The sequence below is a fragment of the Chenopodium album genome, chromosome 15, assembly GCF_948465745.1.
Source record: "Chenopodium album chromosome 15, dcCheAlbu1.1, whole genome shotgun sequence".
NCBI lineage: Eukaryota > Viridiplantae > Streptophyta > Magnoliopsida > Caryophyllales > Amaranthaceae > Chenopodium > Chenopodium album.
Window position 1 is genome coordinate 12,872,935 of NC_137848.1, and position 22,337 is coordinate 12,895,271.

Genomic DNA, 22,337 nt, shown 5'->3' on the forward strand with positions numbered 1-22,337 from the left:
GGAAGATGGAAGTAATGAGCAGATGGTGGCGGCAAGATTGATTTGCAGCAAAGATGGAGGGGAAGACAACAAACTAACCAGGGTTAAGCATTACAACTTCACGACAACATAACAACAATTATCCCTCATTTTGCCTTGGACATTTTCACCCTTACTTTTTAACTTGAAATGACGAAAATGCCCTGTTATAAACAACCCAGGTTTAGCACAGATATTAACCTGGACCGCCTCATTTTTTTTATCTTATTTGATTTATTATTGTAAGGTAACTTTTTGTTTCTTGACCTTGCAAAGGAAGATTAAAATGATTTAACCATTACTAAATTTGTACTTCTAGTTACTATACAATAATTAAAGATCGTAATTTTTTTTTTTCCCCTACCTTATAAAAAGTTCAAAAAAACTCTTATGAATAGTGTGATGACTTTTAGCCCTAAAAATGTTTACTTACTCATATGCCCATTTGTGGCTAACTTTATGCTTCATGTTCTTGTTTCTTTTCATATGTCCATTTATGTTAACTTTGACCTAGCAATCCTGACTCGATCCGAACGACCCGACCCGCGACCCGAAAGTTGACCCGAAATCATTGACCCAAAAATGACCCGAATCCAAACTAACCTGACCCGACCTGAAATAGAGTTGACCCGAACGTGACCCGACCCGAAATTGATCCGAAACCCGAACTTGACCCGACCCGATTTAACCGAATTGATTGACCTGAATCGACCCGACCCGAAGTGACCTGATTCCTGCAGTGAATAGGGTGAAATGGTGAATTACTTAGTTTAGGGCTTCTTTCTTTCATTCCTTAGTAATCACGATTTTTTTTAACGATTTAATTTATTTTTTCAACTTTTTTTTAAAGTAAATTTATTTTGATGACCCGACACAAACTTGACCCGACCCGAACTAACCCGACTCGAATTGACCCGATCTGAAATTGACCCGAAAATTATTCCTAAAACTTGACCCGACCCAAATATTTGCTGACCTGACCCGAACGACCCCCTTGTCAGGTCTAACTTTAATCCTATTAATGATTGTATCACAAAGAAGGGGCTTTTGAATTTTTTTTCATCATGCATTAACAGTTGTATACTTGTATAATTGATGTCTAATTGAGTTGTATTTTTTAGAAAACATGTCAAAAAATTCATATCTCTATTTAGCTTTTTGCCTAATTTCCGTTTAATATTTTTTCCACTTCATACTTTGTTTTCGTGGATGAGTATACATTATTTGGACAAAAATATTTAATTATATATTAAGATTATCCTTTTCTACTTAGACGTGGAATAAGGATAAATTTGTTCATTTTGTTAACAAGAAATGTTGGCTTATTTTTTGTTGTTAATTTAAGCTTTTGTGTGTGTTTGTAGTGGATGCTAAGCCACATGAAGAAAAAGAGGAAGAGGAGGAGAATGTTGATTTTGATGTTATGTTAGAAGGCAAAACTGTTAAACCGGATAATAATCCTCCTCAAGGGGTGGGGGCCGGGAATAGGCTAGATATAACCTATTTTGTTTCAATTTCCTTAAAAAGACCCACCGAAACTACACCCTCTAAGCTTAACTCATCACCTAATTAGATAATTTTCTTTTGAAACTTTCTATGTTCACTTTAAGTTATAACATTTTAACTTTCACACTTGCCAATGCATAATTTAAATTTGTAATACCCTAATTTATTTACTTAAAGTTTCGAGGACGGAACTTGTTTTAAGGAGGGTAGATTGTAATACCCGTACATTTTACAAATAAAATAAGAGTTTTGGAAATTTATAAAGTATAATTTTGTAAATGAAATAATCTTTATATCCCTATTTTATTTTAAATAAGACTCTATATTTTTTTAAAGCATATATAAACTACTTTAACCCTATTAATATTTGTGCAGATGTAAGTTTTGAACTTTTGATATTAAAATCCTTCTCTTCACCTTCTGTCCGTGGGTTTATAGCAGCCCCATATGTGCAATTAATACTTATAATCTCCATGATAATATTTGAGCAATCAATTACTTTCTCCCAACTTAGCTTACAATTCATGTGCGTAAATTGCTGAATGTGAAGGTGGAGTATCTTGCCTAATTTTGCCTAATTTTTGCTTAAGGAAATCACACGAATTAATTAATCTTTGGAGTTGTATTATATATAATTTATTCTCTCGTAATCACACGGATTTACTGTGGAATTGGTTTTATAATTACTGCTTTATATTATTATTGTATGATTTGGTATTTATATGCTTGAGTTTATACACATGATTGGTATATATTATTTTATGATATGATTTGATTTAATTGTCTTGTTATTATTGTTGTATTGATTGGTGGTGTTTTTATGCTAGGGTTTTTAATGTTGTGGCTCTAGGGAGTATTATTATTGAGGTTTTAGGGTTATTAGTGAAGAGTATTATATTTTGGGTTGAAAATTAATTAATTTTTTATACTAGTTTGACTGTCCTATAAGAGTTGAGATATTTTACAAATTGAGTTCATCATGTTATAGTATTTGGGACCATGTGCCATTGAGATATTATTTATTAATTAGTGAATGGTTATTTGATCGATGTATGAGATCAAAAGGTTGAGCATTATTATTTTGTTATTGGTTTGAGACTTGGCGTTATAAACCTCAATCCTGGCATGTTGGTAAGGAGATAATGATCATGAGTTAAGAATGAGGTACAATCTTTATTATTTATATTTTTTTATGATCCCCTAAAGTGGGATTTGACTCGTATGTTGGTCTGGTTCAAGGTGTATAAATGAGTTAATTGAGTAAAGATTCGCATTATTATTCGAGGTTAAGTTAATAGCGGTTATTACCTTTAAGGTATATATGTGTAATGTAGTTTTGAACTACATTGTTTAACTGTTTAACCGTTAATTATTTTATCATTCTTTGTATTTTGATACATTATTGTGATTGTTGTGCTACTTGTGTTTGCGAAAATGTCTTTTTCTTATGGTGGCCCTGCGATGATTTATTTTGGAATTTGTCCTTAATGGTAAGCAGTCAAGTTTGTTTAAGCAGGTTAATCAAGTGATCATAGCTAAAGGAGTTCAAGTGTTTCGATTAGTCTGTTATAATGAGTTTGTAAAGTTGTAAAAATAGCTCTTAGTTTATTGAGCTCTAATTATTGGGATTTTGTAAGGCTTAGCACTTGATAGGTTGTCGAGTGTGGCGGTAATTAATATCTCCGATTTAGGTGTATGCTTCCGCAGTTTTATTTAAATGTGGTTTATTTTTCCTTTATTTATTGTTTATTATTAGCTAGTAAATCGGGGGTGTTACAAAATCATTTGTATTTTTTATTATAGATATGTAAAAATCTAAAGATTAGATATTTAAAATATATGTAAATCGAGATAATTTAATTAAATCCTATTTGATTATTTTGCCCAATAAAAAAAATCAATACAAATAAAAGTCCATTATAAAAATGTGAATAGTGTATGTAAATTTTCAAATGTTGCAACTAAAGGTAATGGAAGATGTATATTATAACTCACAACAAAAGCTATTTGGAAAAACAAAAAGCTTACAACTTCGTTCAAAAGCCTCCCCAATAAGTTTATGGTGTTAGGACAAACTATTACAACTTCACCGGACTAACTTATGTAGGCCCCTCTAGTTATTTATGAAATAGCCATCTGATTAATAAACATTAAATTTCTTTAATAAATTAAAAGCTTTTAGATCGAACTGGACAAAACAAATATTGAAATTTTCTAATTCAAGAAAAGGAGACCGGAATCGGACTGATTGTGCTCAAAACGGATCTGAACTAGACCGACAAAACCACTCTAAAACCCGTACTAGACCGGTTTGGACTGATTTTTGATTTTTTCAATACTATTGATGCTATTATATTATGAAATAATAGATAAGACAAGGAAAACGATTATTTATTGCCTACTAAAAACGTTTAAAGTGAAATTAACTTATATAAATTTTTTTTAAAACTAAACATTACTAAATGCTTCATTAATAATTTTAGATTAAAAAAATTGTTACGGTTCAATACCAATTTTCAAGGTGTTTTGAACGAAGAGCATTGCATTCTCTTCTTCATGATAAGTCGGCTCAGTTTTATAGGAGACACTCTCACATATGTTTTTAAATCAACTAAAAATATCAGTGAAAGTTATTGTAAAATCGGACCAAACCAAATATCGATTTTAAATTTTTTGACTCAGAAAATCAATAAGGTCTTTGGTCTTCATTTTCGGTATAAATCGGATTTTGAACACTCTTCATCTCAATTTTGTAAAATTTTAAAATAATGAATTAATCAAATTTAAAATATTATTGAAATTAATGGTGCAGACAAATTTTTTAGCTTATTAATATGGTTCACATAAATTTTAGCAAATAAGGTTTTTTTTTTTTTTTTTTTTTTTTTTTTTTTTTTTTGGGAATAATGAATTAAACTATTTATAAATAATATCGAAATTAACGGTATATACAATTTTTCTAGATTTGATAATGTTCATATAGATTTAGCACATACTAACACTAACGAGAGGTGACCAGATTTTTGTTTGACTCTGTATTCACTCACTCATTGTTGCTCAATTAAAGCGTAAAATAAATCGTAAATTGAAGTATAAAGAAAAAATGCACGATAAAAGATAGAATGGACATAATTATTTAACGTAGAAAAACCATGTACTATGAAATTAATAACTCACTATTGAGGTTTAAAGGTTTAGTGGATTGATACAAGGAAGATGGTATTGACTGTGTATGTAAATATGTGGAATAATTTTTTGTTTTGTTTTGTTTTGAGGATGGCCAAAGCAATTGTTTACCCATTTTTATAGTGAAGTTTAGGCGGTGAATTGGTGCTCAAGAAGTGTGCAAAAGCTTCTAGTAGTTACCAATATAAGAGGACTTTTGATGTTTTGAAAAGGTGTACCCCACATAGGCAGTACCTTTGGTGACTTTTTATTGGTTGAAGTTTTAGTCCCACTTTAATCCACCTCAAAATTTCCGAAAATTTCAATTTCAAATATTTCGGAATTAAAAAGTTAAATTTTAATTTTGAAATTTGAATATCAATGTATATATGGCGGTGAATAAGAATTCGAGTAAGGTGTCATTTAAGAGGAGAGTAGGGATGTCAGTGGGGCGGGTTAAGTAAGAGACCCGCCCCATCCCTACCCTACCCTAGTGGGGTGGGGATGACTCTTGGTTTGGTGGGTGGTGGGGCAGGGACGGGGATAAAAATCATACCCGCCATGGGTGATGGGGCGGGGGTGGATTTTACATTGTACCCGCCCCACTTCGCACCCACCTCATCCCCAACTCACAGCCACATCTACATATTTTTAAAAGCAAAATTATATACTTTTATACTATTTTATATTTTTTAAAAAAAATAGTGGATATAATAATTTGTAGTACACTAATATTATAACTAAAAAAAGTATATACATTGATATTCAAATTTCAAAATTAAAATTTAACTTTTCAATTTCAAAATATTTGAAAGTGAAATTTTCGGAATTTTTGAGGTGGACTAAAGTGGGGCTAAAATTTCGACCAATAGACCAATAAAAAAGTCACCAAAGTGACTGCCTATGTGGGGTATACCTTTCAAAACATCAAAAGTCCTCTTATGTTGGTAACTAGTAGAAGCTTTTGCAAATTTTTTGAGCACCAATTCACCGCCTAAACTTCACTATATTAATCATGTTATAATGTGTATTGGGAGGTGGGGATTTAGTGGGGATAAATATCCAAGTGGGGGTGGGGCGGGGATAGTTTTGGGATTGTACCCGTCAAGGCTGGGATGGAGATGAATTTTGGACCCGCTGTGGGGATGGGGATGGGATGAAAATTTTAGGTGGGGGATGGGGATGGGAAGGCCAGCATCCGCCCCGCCCCATTGACATCCCTAAGAAAGAGAGGTGGTCCAAGAGGGGTAAGCGATGACGGCGGATGAAATCAGGGAGAGAGTTAGGTAGTTCAGAGAAGGGTAAGCAACGACGGTGGGCGGTATCAGAGCCAAACTATGGTGGAGTTGAGTGGAAAAGACGACAAAGTTCAGGTGGTGTAATTGGGTCAAGCGATCGTTTTAGCAAAAGAAAGTTGGGTTAATTATTCATTTGTATTATTTCCCTACCTTTTAAAAAGTATGAGATAACTCTTATGAATAGTTTTTTTTTGACAATTATAGCCTCTAAAATGTTTATTCCCTACCTTTTAAAAAGTATGAGATAACTCTTATGAATAATGTTTGGACAATTATAGCCTAAAAATATTTATTTACTTAATTAATTGCCCCCATTAATTAGCTCTTTTTAGACATTTATACCCCTAAAAATATCTGCTTACATATTTTCCCTCATTAATGCTACTAACAAATAAAGTTGTGACGTAAAGCCAAACCGAAAGAGCTTCCCAAATATTGCTAGCTATGACACAAATAAAATTGTGACGAAAAGCCAAACCGAAAGAGCTTCCCCAAATATTAAAATTGTGACGAAAAGCCAAACCGAAAGAGCTTCCCCAAATATTAAAATTGTGACGAAAAGCCAAACCGAAAGAGCTTCCCCAAATATTGCTAGCAATGACACAAATAAAATTGTGACGTAAAGCCAAACTGAAAGAGCTTCCCCAAATATTGCTAGCTATGGCGAGCGCGTTAGCCATCCTAGTTAGTATAAAAATGGAGTTGGATTTTTTTTTTTTTTAGTAATTGAATGCATTAAGTGTGTTTAATGATTTATTCATTTTGTCTTTTTTTTTAACGATTTATTCATTTTGTCTTGTGCAGTATTTTTAATAATTAACTAAGGAATATCTTAGTAAATGAGCTCCCTAAAAGGAAGATGCATCTTGTTAATATAAGTATTATATTAATTCCTTTTTAAAGTAATGATGAGATGTATGACAAATTTATTCAACTAACTCCATAAGACACTTAATTGAATAAATCACATAATTCACTAAAATACTTAATTGAATCTTTAACTCCATCAGACAGAATGAATGAAAAAACTACGGTGCATTTAGAAATCATTAAACACATTTTTAATATATTTTAATTACTCCGTTCGTTGTAGGCTGGTCCAGTGGCGGAGCCAGGAATATATAACCGGGGGGACGACAGCTAAACATTGCATCATTTGACAAAAATATTTAAATAAAAAAAATAAACGCAAAGATAGTTTTGTAGTTAAAATTTCACAACTAAAATGAAGTGGGTTCATGTCCTTGAGATTTCATTCTTTTAAACAAGAATTGTCGAAGATCGGGTTGTTTTCCCTTAGAATTGTTTGAATTAGGTGAATTGTTTGACATGTCCTAATTAAATCAATAAAAATAAAAACAATGAATCAATAATAATTCAATTACCATCATGTCATACAATCAATATTACCAATCAATTTAACACAAATAACAAGTTATAATTTTATAAAGTGAACAATTTGAGAATTGAGAACCCTAGCCTAACATTGGAATACAAACAATCAACCATTTAAAAAAAATATTCAGAATTTAAACAATTAAAAATTCACACTTAATTAAAAAATTAGCACTTAAACAATTAATTAAAATAAGATTTAGGGTTTGAAGGGATAATTTAAAATTATAAGTTACTTACAATGAATTGGGGAAAAATCCAAAGAGATTTGTCTTTCACAATATATGCTTGTGCGGTGGTGGCGGCAGCGTCGACGTCCGCGGTCGTCGTACTTCGGAGTCCGGCAGCAAGGTGGTCGTCACTCGTCAATTGTGGGAATTGCCGAATTGGGTTGTACGAGAGTCAAGAAAGCTTAATTAAAAAATAAAAATAACCTTTATACTTTTTAACTTTATTTGTTTTGTCTTTTAGTAAGTTTTTATTGTTTTATATTTTTTGTTTGATATGATGTCATCCCATAATTTTCTACCACTCTCCTGTCACTTTCACACTTTTATTTCTATGCTTGCTTGGTTAATTGATTTTGTCAGACTTTTGTGGAATTGTGGTAAACTTGTCTTTCGTAAGTTTTGGTTATTTGTTTTTTTTTTTCTTTTTTTTTTAAATAGAAAATTCTGAAATTTTTTTTTAAAAGTGGGGGGACAGCTGTCCCCCCCTCCCTCCGCCCCTAGGCTGGTCTGTACTGCCATGCTTTTGTAGCATGTTCTTTGGTTTTTAATAAAATTTATTAATTGCTAAAAAAAAAAAAAAATCTTTAACTGCATAAGACGGAATGAATAAATGAAAAAACTATGGTGCATGTAGAAATCATTAGAAATCATTAAACATATTTTTAATATATTTTAATTACTCCCTTCATTGTATAAGTGCTAATCTACAACTTTACCATCAATATTTGTAATTATATATTAGTAAGAACACAAACTCTTACTAACATCCGGTTTACACTAAATTAGTGTAAATCGGGCTGGCTGGGCAACTTCATCACCGAGAAAAACACCCACCACCGTCGCCACTCCCTTAGCTTCTCCCAAGAATCCGGCGTCCCCCTCCGATTCGACCTTGCTGACCCCCCTCCCCCAATTCCGGCGCCAGTGATTTGGAGGTGGGTGTCAGTGATTCGAGGACAGGGAAAGAGGTCGAGATGAGAGAGAAACGGGTAACGACGAAGGACGCAAGGGAGGAATTCGGGTCGGAGGAGTTTGGCGGATCTTCGGAAGGGTTGTTGTTCTCAAGCTTAATTGATTTCACCATTAAAGGAGAGAAAAAATGGAGGAAAATACTTGCTAATTGTAGAAGAAAGATGGTTGAATTTTGAAGAAAGTGAATATGATGGAGGATAAATGTATTGTATTGTTGGGAAGAAGGTGGTAAGTGGGAGAGGGTGTGATATCATCTGGGACTGAAATTGCAACTTCAAGAACAATACTTTCGAAACTGAGAGGTGATGATTGCTATAGAACAAAAACTTTTGCCTTTTGTGTTTATTTTTTTATTTTGATACTCTGTTTTTGTGAAAAAAGGGTCACTTTTGTGTAAAAAAAGGGTCACTTTTGTAAAAAAAAAGGTCACTTTTGTAAAAAAAAAGGTCACTTTGTGAAAATAGGGGTCACTTTTGTAATAAAAAGGGTCACTTTTGTAAAGAAAAAGGGTCACTTTTATAAAGAAAAAGGGTCACTTTTTGCAAAAATGTTCGATGTACAATAAAATTATTGTAAACCGGGGGCATGCAAAAGGAGTTGTAGTAAGAAATATATAATGAAAAAAATATTAGTAAGTACTCTGTAGTATTTTATGTTTTTATATTTGGTAAATTATATAGTCAAAGTAAATATATAAATAGTGCAAAATTCAAATTATTACGATATGATTCTTATGAAACGGGAGTAATATAATCAACCAATTACTCCACTTAGTTTGAATTAATCACAAACAATAGGTATTGACCAAAGTTTTAGGAAAGTGATAGAGTGAAGATTGAATTACCTCATCTAATTCAGTTGTTCGAAGTAATCGCAAACCATTTGAAATGTCATAATTGATTAAGTTATGATCAATACTTCCTCTATCCTTTTTTGTTTGCACCATGAATCCACTTTTTGTGATAGTTTTTTGGGTCAAATGTTGCAAACAACAAGAGATGGATGGAGTATCATTCTACGTCTTGCTCTCCTAATTTTTTTTTTACCTCGTATCAAATTAAATAAATTAATTAATGTTTCGTGTCCATTATATATTCACAAATTCTTATATGTGGATGTCCATACATTATGAGGTTATTTCGTTAGTATTACAGGGGTTACTCGTTCAACATTACAAGGATTACTTTGTCAGTATAATAGGGACATAGGGGTTACTCTTGTTAGAAAAAAATACTGTTGAAACCAAGAAAAATAATTAGATAATTATGAACTTTAGCGGGACAAATTTCACCATACTCGAACTACATAGAATTCGATCCTTTCCAAAATCAAAGACATGTCCTCCTTCGGTTGTACCGTGGTTTGGGACCCAATGTTTTAGAAGCGAAATACGCCACCATCGGTACATATATCCTAGTGGCGTATGCCCATAAGTTTTACACAACGATCTCCGTAATCCGTGTATTCAAACTCGAAGGTTGGAATTGCTCAAGAATTGTTCAGATCGCATAGGGTAGATTTGTGTTTAAGTTCCAATGATAATAAATCATCATCTTTTATTTGGGGGCTAAGATGTAGTACTTATAGGAGAAGAAATAATAAGAAATAACAAAGCTAAGAGCCTTCCACAGTTCCATGAAAAGCCCACGAGCCGCCAAGTGAGCTGACGAGCGAGCTATCGCTTGGCCCTGTCGCAAGGCAATGCGAGCATCCAACCTATCGCTTGCTCGCACGCGAGCTATAGCTCGAACTTGCCGCAACTGTTTTGCCTTGCCTTGCGAGCTCTAGCTCTCTTGCTAGCTCAGCCTTGTGCAACTCACTTGCCTTGCGTGCTATATTTCTCTCGCTAGCTTCGTGCACACGTCACTACTCACTATTTTTTTTTGAACGGACATCATTACTCACTTAGCAACACTTCGATTTGCATTACAAGTATTACAACTCCAACAACTCTTGTAATACCCTAGAAATTCCTTTATTTTATAATACTTGTTTTGCCTTGTTTAAAACTTTAAATAGGAAAATGTAAGATATTACCGCCACCGTAAAAACGGCTAAAGCAACTATCAAAGACACACAACGAAAGACTCTCCTTTAAAATATTTAAAACGACTCAACATAAAAAGTCAACCAACCAAAAGTAAAGTCAAACCAAAGTAAAATAAAGTCAAACCTACAACTTGGAACCATTGTAGGCCCTTAACAAAACCAACCAAATCTCAAAATCTTTACGTTAGTCTCGCAACAATAATATTATAATATAATAAAAGCAATAACACATCATATTCTTATGGAAACTAGCATAATTCGCTCTTCACTCATGCCCATCATGAATATGTTTCATCACCTGAAAAGCTTCTCTTTACTTTTTTGTACTACTCTCCATTAAAAATGGGTCATCATAGGGCCAAGGTAAAGACTAAGGTCAACAAACACACAAACACACAATCAGCAAAGCCGAGTACATAAGCATAATTAAACACAGTAACATGCTTTTACCTATCAACACACAACTTACCTTGTTGCACCTGTTTTCAAGCACACAACATACAAAAAAACTTCTCAACTAAGTAACTAGATAATTTATTTAGTTTTGATTACGCATTGAACGGGTTTCCTCCTAACCTGCCCCAATAAAGGGGTACTAACACGGGAGCTAACCATGCCAGTATAAAAGAACCACTCGTAAGTGGCGGAATTCCTGCGCATAATAAAAAGGAAAATACAACGTCCTGTACTCCCAGTCACTACTAGAAAATAGCTGAATTCCGACGGAAAAATTCCGTCGAAAACACCCCGTATCACCAGCCCCACCCTACAACCACCAGCCCCCACCCAGTATCACCAGCCCCCACCAAGAACCACTGCACACCGACCCCAACCCGCAAACCCATTTTTATCCCACCACCACCGACATTACCACACCAAAAATGAACCCCAAAACACGAAAATCAATCCCAAAAACACGAAAACACCAAAAAATGAAAATTAGACCCAGTAAATTAAACACTAAAAAACGAAAATTAAACCCAAAAACACGAAAATCAACCCCAACAAAACGAAAATCCCCCAAAAAATCGAAAATCAACACTAAAAATAGAAAATTAGCCTAAAAATCTTAAAATTAACAACAAAATCGAAAAATATACCACACAATATAAAATCAAAACCTGTAGATCTACATATTTAAACAGAATTTCGTTTAAAAAAACGATAATTTTATTACAAGATATATATAAATATACAATTATCTAATAAAATTCATAAATTAACATAACAATTACAAAACAATTAACTAGATCTACAATCTAACCTAAATTAAAACTAGATCTACAAAACAAAAACCTTGGGAGTGGGTGGCTCAGGACGGTGGTTGACATCGGTGCTTGATGTTAATGGAGAAAGGTGAGAACGAAGAGAGAGAGAGGAGAAATAAAACAAAAGAAATAAGATGTAGAAGGAGAAGAAGACCGAGAAAGAAGAGAAGAGGAGAGGAGGAAAGAGAAGACAGAAAAGAAGAGAAGAGGAGAGGAGAGAGAAAGTGAAGGGGAAAGGGGAAAGAAGTGGCGGAATGTTGAAATGAAGGGGGGTGGGGGGTTTAGTTGTTTAGGGTTCCGAATTTTTTTTCTTTTTTTTTTAAAATTAGTTTCCGACGGAATTTTCTGTCGGAAAATTCCGATGGATATAAATTCTGTCGGAAATTTAATTTTTCGACAGAAAAATCCGTCGGAAAGAACATATTTTCCGACGGAATAATTTTCTGTCGGAAATTTCTGACGGATTTCCGACGAAATTTTTGAATTCGTCGAAAATATACGACGAAAAGAAAATCCGTCGGAAATATTGATTTTTCCGACGGATTTTTAGGTCCGTCGGTATTCGACCTGATTCTTGTAGTGAGTAGAAGTTATGGTCAAATATAAAGTCGCATAACTCCCCCCATATGTATGACTCAAGGTATATACGTTCCAAGAGTTTTGGTTCGTAATCTCTTTCACTTTACGTACTTTACATATTATTAAACTTGGTGATGACTCTCAAATCATAATAACATCAAACATTATAATTATTCAAACAATTAAACACTGCAATTTAATTCTTGAATAATTAGTGACCACATAATTTTTAATGTTGAACCCTTTTTAGATCTACCTCGGTGTCAAAGACACCTTAAACGCTTAATGCGCCAAAAATCCTATCCCTCGGTGTTAAAAACACCTTAAGTGCACTAAGGCACCAACATACAATTTCTTCCTCGTGTACATAGACACTTACGTAGCTTCTTTCCCATGCTTATAGCATCAATAAAAATTATATGAACCATAATAAAATTCCCTTTTTATATTCCAAACCAAATTAAACATATAGTTTAATTAAACATGCTTTCTATCATGCCATAAATAAAAGTGTGGTTCATATTCAACATGCCAAACTATTATTTTCCAATCATTAACCCATCACAAATAAATCATGCTTCATAATTCAATCACCAACAACAACCAATTCACAATTTCCAATCATAATCTAGCATGATACTATTTGGAATTAATTAATCACATCTAGCATGCCACTATATCATCAAAAATATGCTAAATACGCGAACGTACCTTGAATACGATCTTAATATCGCCACGACTAATAGAAATTACTCACTTCAAAGTCTCCTACAAATTAAAATAATAATAGAGCATTAAAATCCACTCTTCACAAATTTCCAGCAATATATACTCTTATTAAACCACTCATAATTTAATTAAAACAAGATGAAATTTTATTTAAAATCTTATACTTTAATCCCAATTAATGGGTAATTTAAATTTCTTAAAGAAACTTGATTTTTAATATACTACCAAAAATTCCAACAATATATATTAATAAAAACTTGCTGTAATTATGCTTTAAAACACTTAAATTAAAGGTTTAAACCTCCCTTAATCAAAATCCTTCAATAATTAATTATTTATGAATCTAGGGTTTCAAAATTGGGGCTTTTTAATTAGAATTAAAATCTGAAAATTAAATTGCATCATACATAATATCAATCATCATAAAATCAACACAAAACCCTTAATTTATAATTAGATCTATGGTTTAAACAAAAATTAAAAACAAAGATTGAATTTTTTTTTATTCGAAGGGGAGAAGGCCGGACAGTAGGCCGGCGCCACTGTCGGCTGTTGCCAGCCTGCTGGTGGTCGCTGCCGCTGCCGGCTGGTGCTGCTGGTGGCCGGCGGCCCATCGGTGGTGGTGGCTGGCGGTGGTGATCCGAAAACAAGGGGAAGGGGAAAAAGAAAGAAAGAAAAAAAAGAAAAATAAAGGAGAAGAGAGAGAGAAAGTTTACCTTGAGTTTTCTCCATTTTGGGCAAAATTTATACCCTTTTCTCTAGAAACCCTTCTTACCTAAACTTTCCCTTTTTATTCTTTCCTAATCCCTTTCCTAAACAAATTTTATTAAAATAAAACTTTCCTAAATTAAATTCCTATTTAATAAATTAATTAATTTAAATAAAACTTTCCTTTTATAAAATATTTTCAAACTTGTTTAAAATAAAATTCAAATGTCATAAATAATTCATTTCAAATTATTTAAATACCCCACAAAATACTTATTTTTAAATAAAATACGTATAAAAATACATGGTACTACAACTCTGTCAGTGTTTTAGGGGTTACTCTGTTAGTATTGTAAGGGTTACTCAGTTATATATTACTTTGTTATTTTACAAGCGGTCACATGATGTTGGAAGCGTGTCACGTGATGACTATTTTCCCCTGATCTTGCGCACGCGTCCTACTACTCTACTAGAATCACCCCTAAGACTCTAGTTAAGGATTCCGACTTGAGTTGTGACTGCCACTCACAAAACGTGCTGTTATATACTCCGTATTGAGATAGACATTTTAAGTCGAGTCGATTTTTGTCAACTCTATCCCTTAAAACAAAATAATGACGGATGGCTACAATAGAATCGAGCAAGCACAACTGCACAAGTAACTAGCATCACTCCCCTTCCCCTGTTCCTTTGAATATCACTCTTCTCCTTCTTCACCACTCCAAAATGCCTTCATCTCGTTAAACTCTTCTTCTTCTCTCTTTCTCTCTCCTGCTATTATCAAAATCCACCAGAAAAATGAACAGATTAAGATGGGTAATGGAAGGAGGAGAATTCTGGGAATTGGATGTATCAACACCCATTACAATCGATGGTGTGGCCCGACCCTTACCCAATGATGGCCCACTTCCAATGGGCCTTTCAAGGGGTACCCGGCTTTCCAGGCCCAAACAGATCGATTTCTTTCAGAGATTCATGGCTGCTCTCGTTGTTCCTTCTTTTTCCGCCGGCAATGGTTTCTCTATTCAACGTGCTCTCACTATTCCCTCTGGAAATGACTGGTAATTTTGATTTCTACCCACTTTTTATAATTTTTTTATTGTTCTTAATTTATGGGAAATTTTGGGTATTATGAATAATTATGTTGAGAACAAGAATTATGGAGTTTTTGTTAATTGGGTTTTAATTGGGGATTATTTTTATTTTGTGTATGAATTTTGTGATTTTTATTGTTGATTTTGTATTTAAATGGCTATGTTGTTGGATGAATTTAACTTCTATATGAAATTGTAATGAGCATGAAGTTGCATTTCTTAATTATTGTATTTTTATGTGATTCCTATTCTTTTGCCCCTTTTAGCTGTGGGTAATGTTGGTTAGCAAGGGAGGTATATAGGGTAATGTAGACGGTTTTAATCGAGTTCGAAACAAGCCCCAACATCCCCAAGAAAATTGTTGAACTAATAATTTTTATGAGCAATGTACATTGTGTGGAGGAGTATTAGATATTAGAAAGGAAAGGAGAGAAAATGGTGGCAAAGCTATTGATGTCAGTGGAGAAGAGTTGTTCGTAGATCCTCGTGTGATGGTCTGATCCAGTGTTTACTTATGAAGGGAGAATAGTTGGAAGAGTAGGGCTGAGCACCTGTGGAATACATTTGAACTATTACATTTCTAGTTTTCCTAGTATAGAACAGTGGAATATCTAGGGAATTTGATTTAACATTTAAGTACAATGCTTATGTATACTTTATATAGCTCTGAATTTGGTCAATTGTTTCGGTGTAACCTGATGTCTTCCTATCACTATTTTGCCATCTACAGATCATTTAATGATTTTTTTTTTTTTTTTTTTTTTGTTGGTATGAGGTGGAAGTGGTTGTCCTAATTTGGTTCCTTTATCCTTCCAAAGTTCCAAATACCAAGAATAATATACGTTCGCATGACCTTTGATGAGTTAAAGTAACATCAAATGCAGTTGTATTAGTTGTGCACTTGTGCTTCAGTTGGGAATGAAAATAATCACATTAACTAGCCAAGGATAGTAATGCCTGCTGTAAGTGTGCATTTGTTAAAGGCTAGTACTACACCTACTGGCCATACAATGCTCATATATTTATCTCATTTCATTTTTGTAGTCTGTGTCTCATAATATCTTAGCATATTCCGAGTAATATGTATGCCTGCACTTCAAGATGTAACCATAAGAAAAAGTCTTGCTTTCTTTTGTGTTCTGCACTAGCTTTCTCAGAGTAGTGCCATCATGGTTGAGCTGTAGGTCAACTTATTTTCTTTCTTCTGATGACTCTTTCTCAATCATGCGTTCCAAAAGCCTGATGCCATGTTTTGCAATTTGGGTTCTTTCTGTATCCTGAGAGTAGTTTATCCTTCATTCTAGGGTCCTGTTGCAACTTGCCAGCAACCAGCCAAAACAATTCAGCTTGTGGAAGTATAAGATATATTGAGTCAACAGTAGTGCATATACAGTACTAAAATGCTAGTTGTAAGTGATCCTTGAAATGTTTATACATACATTGTGTTTCATCAACTTTTGAAGTAAAAGGCTTTTTTTCAGGCCCGATTCCTAGGAATTGAGTAATATTCTAAGCTAGTTTGCCGCTGTGGCATTTCAAATCCTAGTTTTGTGAAGCTCTTTGATCTATTAATTCAGAGCATATCTTAAAACTTCAATTTGGTTTGAGGTCTTGACTCTTGAGACTTCCCCAGTTGTGTGAAAAATAAACCAATATATGGACGGATTTAGTTAGAGTCTATTATAAGATTAAGTGCATAGCTTTCAGAATCCGAAGGAATTACACATGCTTAAAACAACCTGTATTTTATGGCATAAAAGCTGCTTAGTAATTGGCTTGTTTTCAGAGTAAGCTCAACTCTGCAATCTAATTGATACATATGTCAAAGATACGCAGGTTTACCACTTTGTTGGGTCAGTTCAACTTGCAACAGTTTGTGTCTTCCGTCAGAAAGGCAAAGTTAGAGGAGAGCTCAGAATCATCCTGGCTGCAAACCATTGGAAAGCACTTATCTGAGAAATCGTTTTATGCATATGGGTTTTGTTCAGAGTTCCTTGTAACACCTGAAGATAAACTGCACTTTTCTTATGAAGCAAGAGGTGACAGGAAAACTGCTCGGAAAAAGGCAGTTTTTAATCATAAGGCAAGTATGTTGGCCTTCTCATAATGTTTGAAGCTTTTTTCCATTCCTTATTGTCTTATTTGTTTGGCATATGGAATATGGTCTATCATCTCTGAAATCTTTTGATTTCCCTTCATGTTATACTTTGGGGGACTCCTTACAAGATCAATGAGAAAGAACTTATCAGGAGAGGGAGAGGAGATCTATGTCCTGCTTATTTTATGCTCTTTATCTGTATCAATGCAATTAGAATCTCAGTAAAAAGGGGTTAACCTTCAAATTAGGTTGCATGCAAAATCTTAAGAGTTTTGTTGTGAAGAAAAGAGAAATCTGGCAAAGCTGCAAAATTTGAAATCAAGTGAAAACAATAAAAAAACTTGATATCGGATCTCTCTTTCTCTCCGCAATAATTGCAAACTTCTACCCCAAATCACGATTAAGTCCTTCAGCCTTTTACCCCTCTTTGTATTCAATACTTATTTGATTGTCTTCAGGAATTTAAATCTCTAAGAAAGCTGGCACTCTCCAGAGTCCAGATATTCGAAGTTTTTTCTGTTTTCCCCCCATCTCCAGTGGCTGTTGATTCTTTTTGCAAATTTCCTATGTAGACAATGAGGCTGAATCTTTCAGTATCTGCAGCCTGCCCTTTCTATGTCCTTTCTTCCTTCATTTTCTTTATGGTTTGATGTGAAAGAAAAAGAGGCATGGAAGTGAATAGAGCCAACAGAGAAAAAGGAAGGATGGCGGACCTGGTCAGAAATAGGGTTCAATTTATTTTTGGGCGTTGAAAAGATTAAGTTCAATCTTTGAGCTTCAATATTTTTACCTGTTCTGTCGGTTGCTATTCAATCCCGGGGGGTGGGTGGAGGGGAGATCTTAAATGTAAAGATAATACATTGTAAATCACTAAAATATTACCTTGAACTCATATATTGGTAGACTGGTAGATTGCCACAATGGGAAATTAGTCTTGCATTGGCAAGAATGTATGTAATGATAATTCATGTATTTCACATTATTATAAAGGAAAAATTGCCACCATTAATCCCAACTTTGCTCTATCCGCCAATATTAATCCCAACTTTAGTTTATTCCCTATCACTCCCAACTTTGCACCCTATTAATTTTTATCACCCCCAAATGACTTGGAACCGGTTGAAGAGGTAAACTTTGCTGACTTGTGATTATTTGCACACATGTCGCAACATGATAGGTTAAAAAAACAAAAAAGTATATTAAAAAAAATCACCATCCCCTCAGCCTCCCCTTCCCTTAGCCACGACCAGCCTCCCCTTCCCTTAGCCATGGCCAGCCCGCTGCCATGGCAGCCCAAGCCCCTTCCCCCCGGAGCGCCGGCCGCCGCAGTCTTCTTCTTCTTCTTCTCCGTCCTCCTCCTTCTCTTGTGTCGTATTTCTGGGTTTTTTGCTCAAATTTTATGGTGAAAATGGTATACATTTTTGGGTTATGTTGGCTCGAAATTCTGGTCGATTTTGCTGGAATTTTATCGGGATAAATGCCGCCACGCCAAACCCCCCACCGCCCTTCAACGCCTATTGCCGCCCCGCCCTATATTTGCTTTTGATTTTGTATGGTTTGTAAGGTCAATTTGGACCATGAAAACTCTAGATCTAGAGGTTTCATGGTCGAATTTGGCCTAATTAACCAAATTTGAGGTGAAATTCGAAGCTAATTTCTAATTTAAGGTATGCTTTCATGTGTGTTGTTGCTGTTCTTGGTGGTGGTGGGTCTAGGCTTAGGGTTAGGGTTAGTTGTGTGGTGGTGGGTCGCTGGCTGTTTGTGTTTGTGGTTGCTGGCACCAGCGAAGGGATGAAATTCGCCGGCGAAGGAGGCGAAAGGGCTGCCTTGGCGCCACCTGCCGGAGGTTGGTTTTTTTTTTTGAAATTTTATTTTATTTAATATTTTTTAAAATTTTTTGGACCTATCACGTGTTGACACGTGTCTGGTGACCGGTTGGGGGTAATAAAAATTAATAGGTTGCAAAGTTGGGAGTGATAGGAATAAATTGAAGTTGGGATTAATATTGGCGGATGGAGCTAAGTTGAGATTAATGATGACAATTTTTCCTATTATAAAAGCAAAATTATCTTAAGAACCTTTATGTAAATTGTTAAACCATCATAGGTTTAGACCATCACCAATGGTGAGTCTCAACTTTGAGTATTGAAATACAAAATGAGTTGTTTTTTACCTCCAATGGTGAATTGGTGATACCTAACCCACTTCTCAATTTAACAACTCATGTGAAGTCTAATTTCCCAATGGTGAAACTTTCTAAAGTATACTAATGTCACTTTCAATTTATAGCCCACCAAATCATATTTTAAGTTTTTTTTAGAAAAAAAATAAAATTAAAACTTAAATAAATTACAAAACATATTATAATATTGATAAGGGCCTACACTTTTGTCAAATGAGACTCAAAATTGAGTATCTAAACTTAGCAACTTTCTTTTGGAGTTGCTAAGTTTAGATACCAACTTATTGGTATCCTTTAAAAAAAATACTCTCTCTCTCCTAAAAAAACTCACTCAAGTCTCACCATTGGAGAGGGTCTAAGAAGTAAATATGTGAAAATCAGTTTTACATAGGCCTATTAAGGAGTGTTAGAAACATTAAGGGAGGAAGACAATATTTGAGATCATTTTGGAATCTTTCAGAATATATCCAAAATTTTGTCAAAGAAAATTTTGGTCAGTAAATATTCTAGTAACCTAAATCTGTGATGTCAAGTTACCAATGTGTTCTAAAAAAACTCACTCAAGTCTCACCATTGGAGAGGGTCTAAGAAGTAAATATGTGAAAATCAGTTTTACACAGGCCTATTAAGGAGTGTTAGAAACATTAAGGGAGGAAGACAATATTTGAGATCATTTTGGAATCTTTCAGAATATATCCAAAATTTTGTCAAAGAAAATTTTGGTCAGTAAATATTCTAGTAACCTAAATCTGTGATGTCAAGTTACCAATGTGTTCTATTTGTGAGTTCTGGTTGTTAAATATGGAATATGGAAGCATGGGTTACTTATAGAAATTTTCGTACTTTATGGTATCATATTATATTATTAGAAATATCCCATGTTAAAATGGAGTTTTACATGAAAGCTCACTCTTTAACAGATACTTAGATGTAATGTGTCAGGTTACTTGGTCTTTCTACATTGAATAGTATTTAATCAGCACCTGGATAACAATGTGTCCCATTTCTCTAGGCATCAAAATAGAATATTTATCCTATTATTATTCTTGGCTTGAATCATACTTATATGTTTCCTACTGAATACTGATATATGCTATGTATATTGATTTTACAGTTTCCTCATCTTGATTTGACAATGGAGGGAGTTTGGCCTGGACTTTATATTGACAAGTATGGAGAATACTGGGAAGTACCAGTTACACTGGCAGCTGATCTGGCTTCTGTCACTTCTGACTCTAGTGCTAGCTACCACTTGTGTTTGCAGCATATATCAGGTTTAGCGAAGCCAGTTGAAGGGAACAAGTCCACTGAAGTTCCTGCCAATTTACTTCCTGGTCTCTATCTTAAAAGTGCCTTTTCCTTCAAGAAGAATATAGACTTCTGGAGAAGTGAGGCAAAGAAGCTAAAATATGTTCAGCCCTATGATTTTTTTCTATCAGGTCCCCATATCTCTGGAACAGGTCTTATTGGTAAGTCATAGCCTTTAACTTTATGCTTCCTTTAATATCGTCTGAAGCAAATAATCTGGTCATCAGATGTGACAGATTATAAATCTATATTGGGACCTTGATCTATGAAAACTTGCATGGTAGTTCATCTTACTTTTTGGATTTATTGTGTTTTATGTGTCTATCTGCTCTTTCCTTCAGGTGTTGTCGCAACTGCATTGGTTGGAGATAACTCACAAAGGTCACCATTGGATGATCAGCCAAAGGATTATAAGCGCTTCGACCTTTATGCATCTATGGGGAGATCTGCAGTCCTTGCAGACTTGTTTGCATCTTTAGCATTCTCAGCCCAGTATGGAAACTTCCAAAAGAAGGCTTTTGATCTTACGCAGATCCATGGCCGGTTAAATTTTCCTTCAGGTTCCAAGTTCTTTTCAGCTGCGACATGTTTGGCCCAAAACCTTTACAAGTCTGAACGGCCATCCCTTGAAGCAGTACAGGCGGTTTGTCCGAATGCCACATTATCTCTTCAGCAACAGGTGTGCAATTTGTTACAGTGATGTTTGTGCTAATTCTGTTACAATGCTGATTTAGTCACAGACCTCTCAAATGTATTTTGCTAACATATTTAAGTTACTCTTTCCGTGTCTAAAGCTGAAATAACTTAAGCTAGTGTGTATCAAAGATTTCAAGCATATTATAGTTTTAGTCAGCTAGGCTACTGTTATTGTCGCAGCTTTTCTTACCAATTCCAATATAAACTTTGATCCTACAACTGTGGAATATGCACTCTCTCAGTTCTCACTTACTGTACTGATTGAATTTCCGTGTTTCCTGCTTTGCAGATTGGAGGACCCTTCAGCTTAAGAGTTGACTCAGAACTTGCTGTAAATTTAACGAACCAGAAATGGAAGGTAAATTTGGACAATCCTGTAATTGCAATCGAATATGCTTTATATTTACTTGGCTCTGCAAAGGCCGTTGCTTGGTATGCACCCAAGCAAAAGGAATTCATGGTGGAGCTTCGGTTGTTCGAGATATAAATCTTCCTCGTCTGTTAGGCATCTTGAATCCCAATTGTATTGACTTTACAGTTTTGGAATGAAAAGCAAGTTGAGCTTTCTTTTGGCAATTTTTTGGGTGATTGGTCAGGAATTCATAGTTTTGAAAATTATATAAACAGTGTGATAAATATTCAAAAATTGGTCTGTATCAGAAAAAGGAACCGTTCCAGACCACTTATGGAAGAGAACTGATCCGGTCTCCAAATAGAAATAGGTTATACACTTAATTTTTGAAAAATTAGTTTTTTTTTTTTTTCCAAAAAAAAAAAAATTACGATTAATTAGCTATAATAGCATAACTAAATTTATAAATACGTAAGAAGTTTAAAATCAGTCCGGTTCAGGTTTTGGACAAATTATATCGCTAAATCTAGGTTTGGTCTTATTTTCGAATTTCGGGTCTGCAATCCGATTTTGGATTGAGGAACAGCCCTAGTTGTGATTGTATTTTAAGTTAAACACTTGTAAATGTTATTGTGTAGTTTGAACTCTAGGACTTTTTTTTATAAGGATCGTAGTTTACATTTCCGCATT

The 22,337-nt window shown here is 34.4% G+C and overlaps 1 protein-coding gene across 1 annotated transcript; it reads left to right on the plus strand.

The window, feature by feature from the left end:
- The first annotated feature begins 14,542 nt into the window (after positions 1–14,542).
- On the plus strand, positions 14,543–21,927 carry LOC145581939 (protein TRIGALACTOSYLDIACYLGLYCEROL 4, chloroplastic-like). Its single transcript, XM_081638979.1, has 5 exons — positions 14,543–14,978; positions 16,848–17,094; positions 20,406–20,760; positions 20,941–21,278; positions 21,585–21,927. The coding sequence occupies exons 1-5, from the start codon at positions 14,716–14,718 to the stop codon at positions 21,780–21,782; spliced, it is 1,401 nt and encodes a 466-aa protein (XP_081495105.1). The 5' UTR covers positions 14,543–14,715; the 3' UTR covers positions 21,783–21,927.
- The last annotated feature ends 410 nt before the right edge of the window (positions 21,928–22,337 follow it).

Coding starts and splice junctions, on each gene's coding strand:
- LOC145581939 (XM_081638979.1), top strand. CDS start 14,716: ATGAACAGATTAAGATGGGTAATGGAAGGAGGAGAATTCTGGGAATTG. Junction 17,095..20,405: donor AGGCAGTTTTTAATCATAAG/GCAAGTATGTTG, acceptor TTGATTTTACAG/TTTCCTCATCTTGATTTGAC. Junction 20,761..20,940: donor CTCTGGAACAGGTCTTATTG/GTAAGTCATAGC, acceptor TCTTTCCTTCAG/GTGTTGTCGCAACTGCATTG.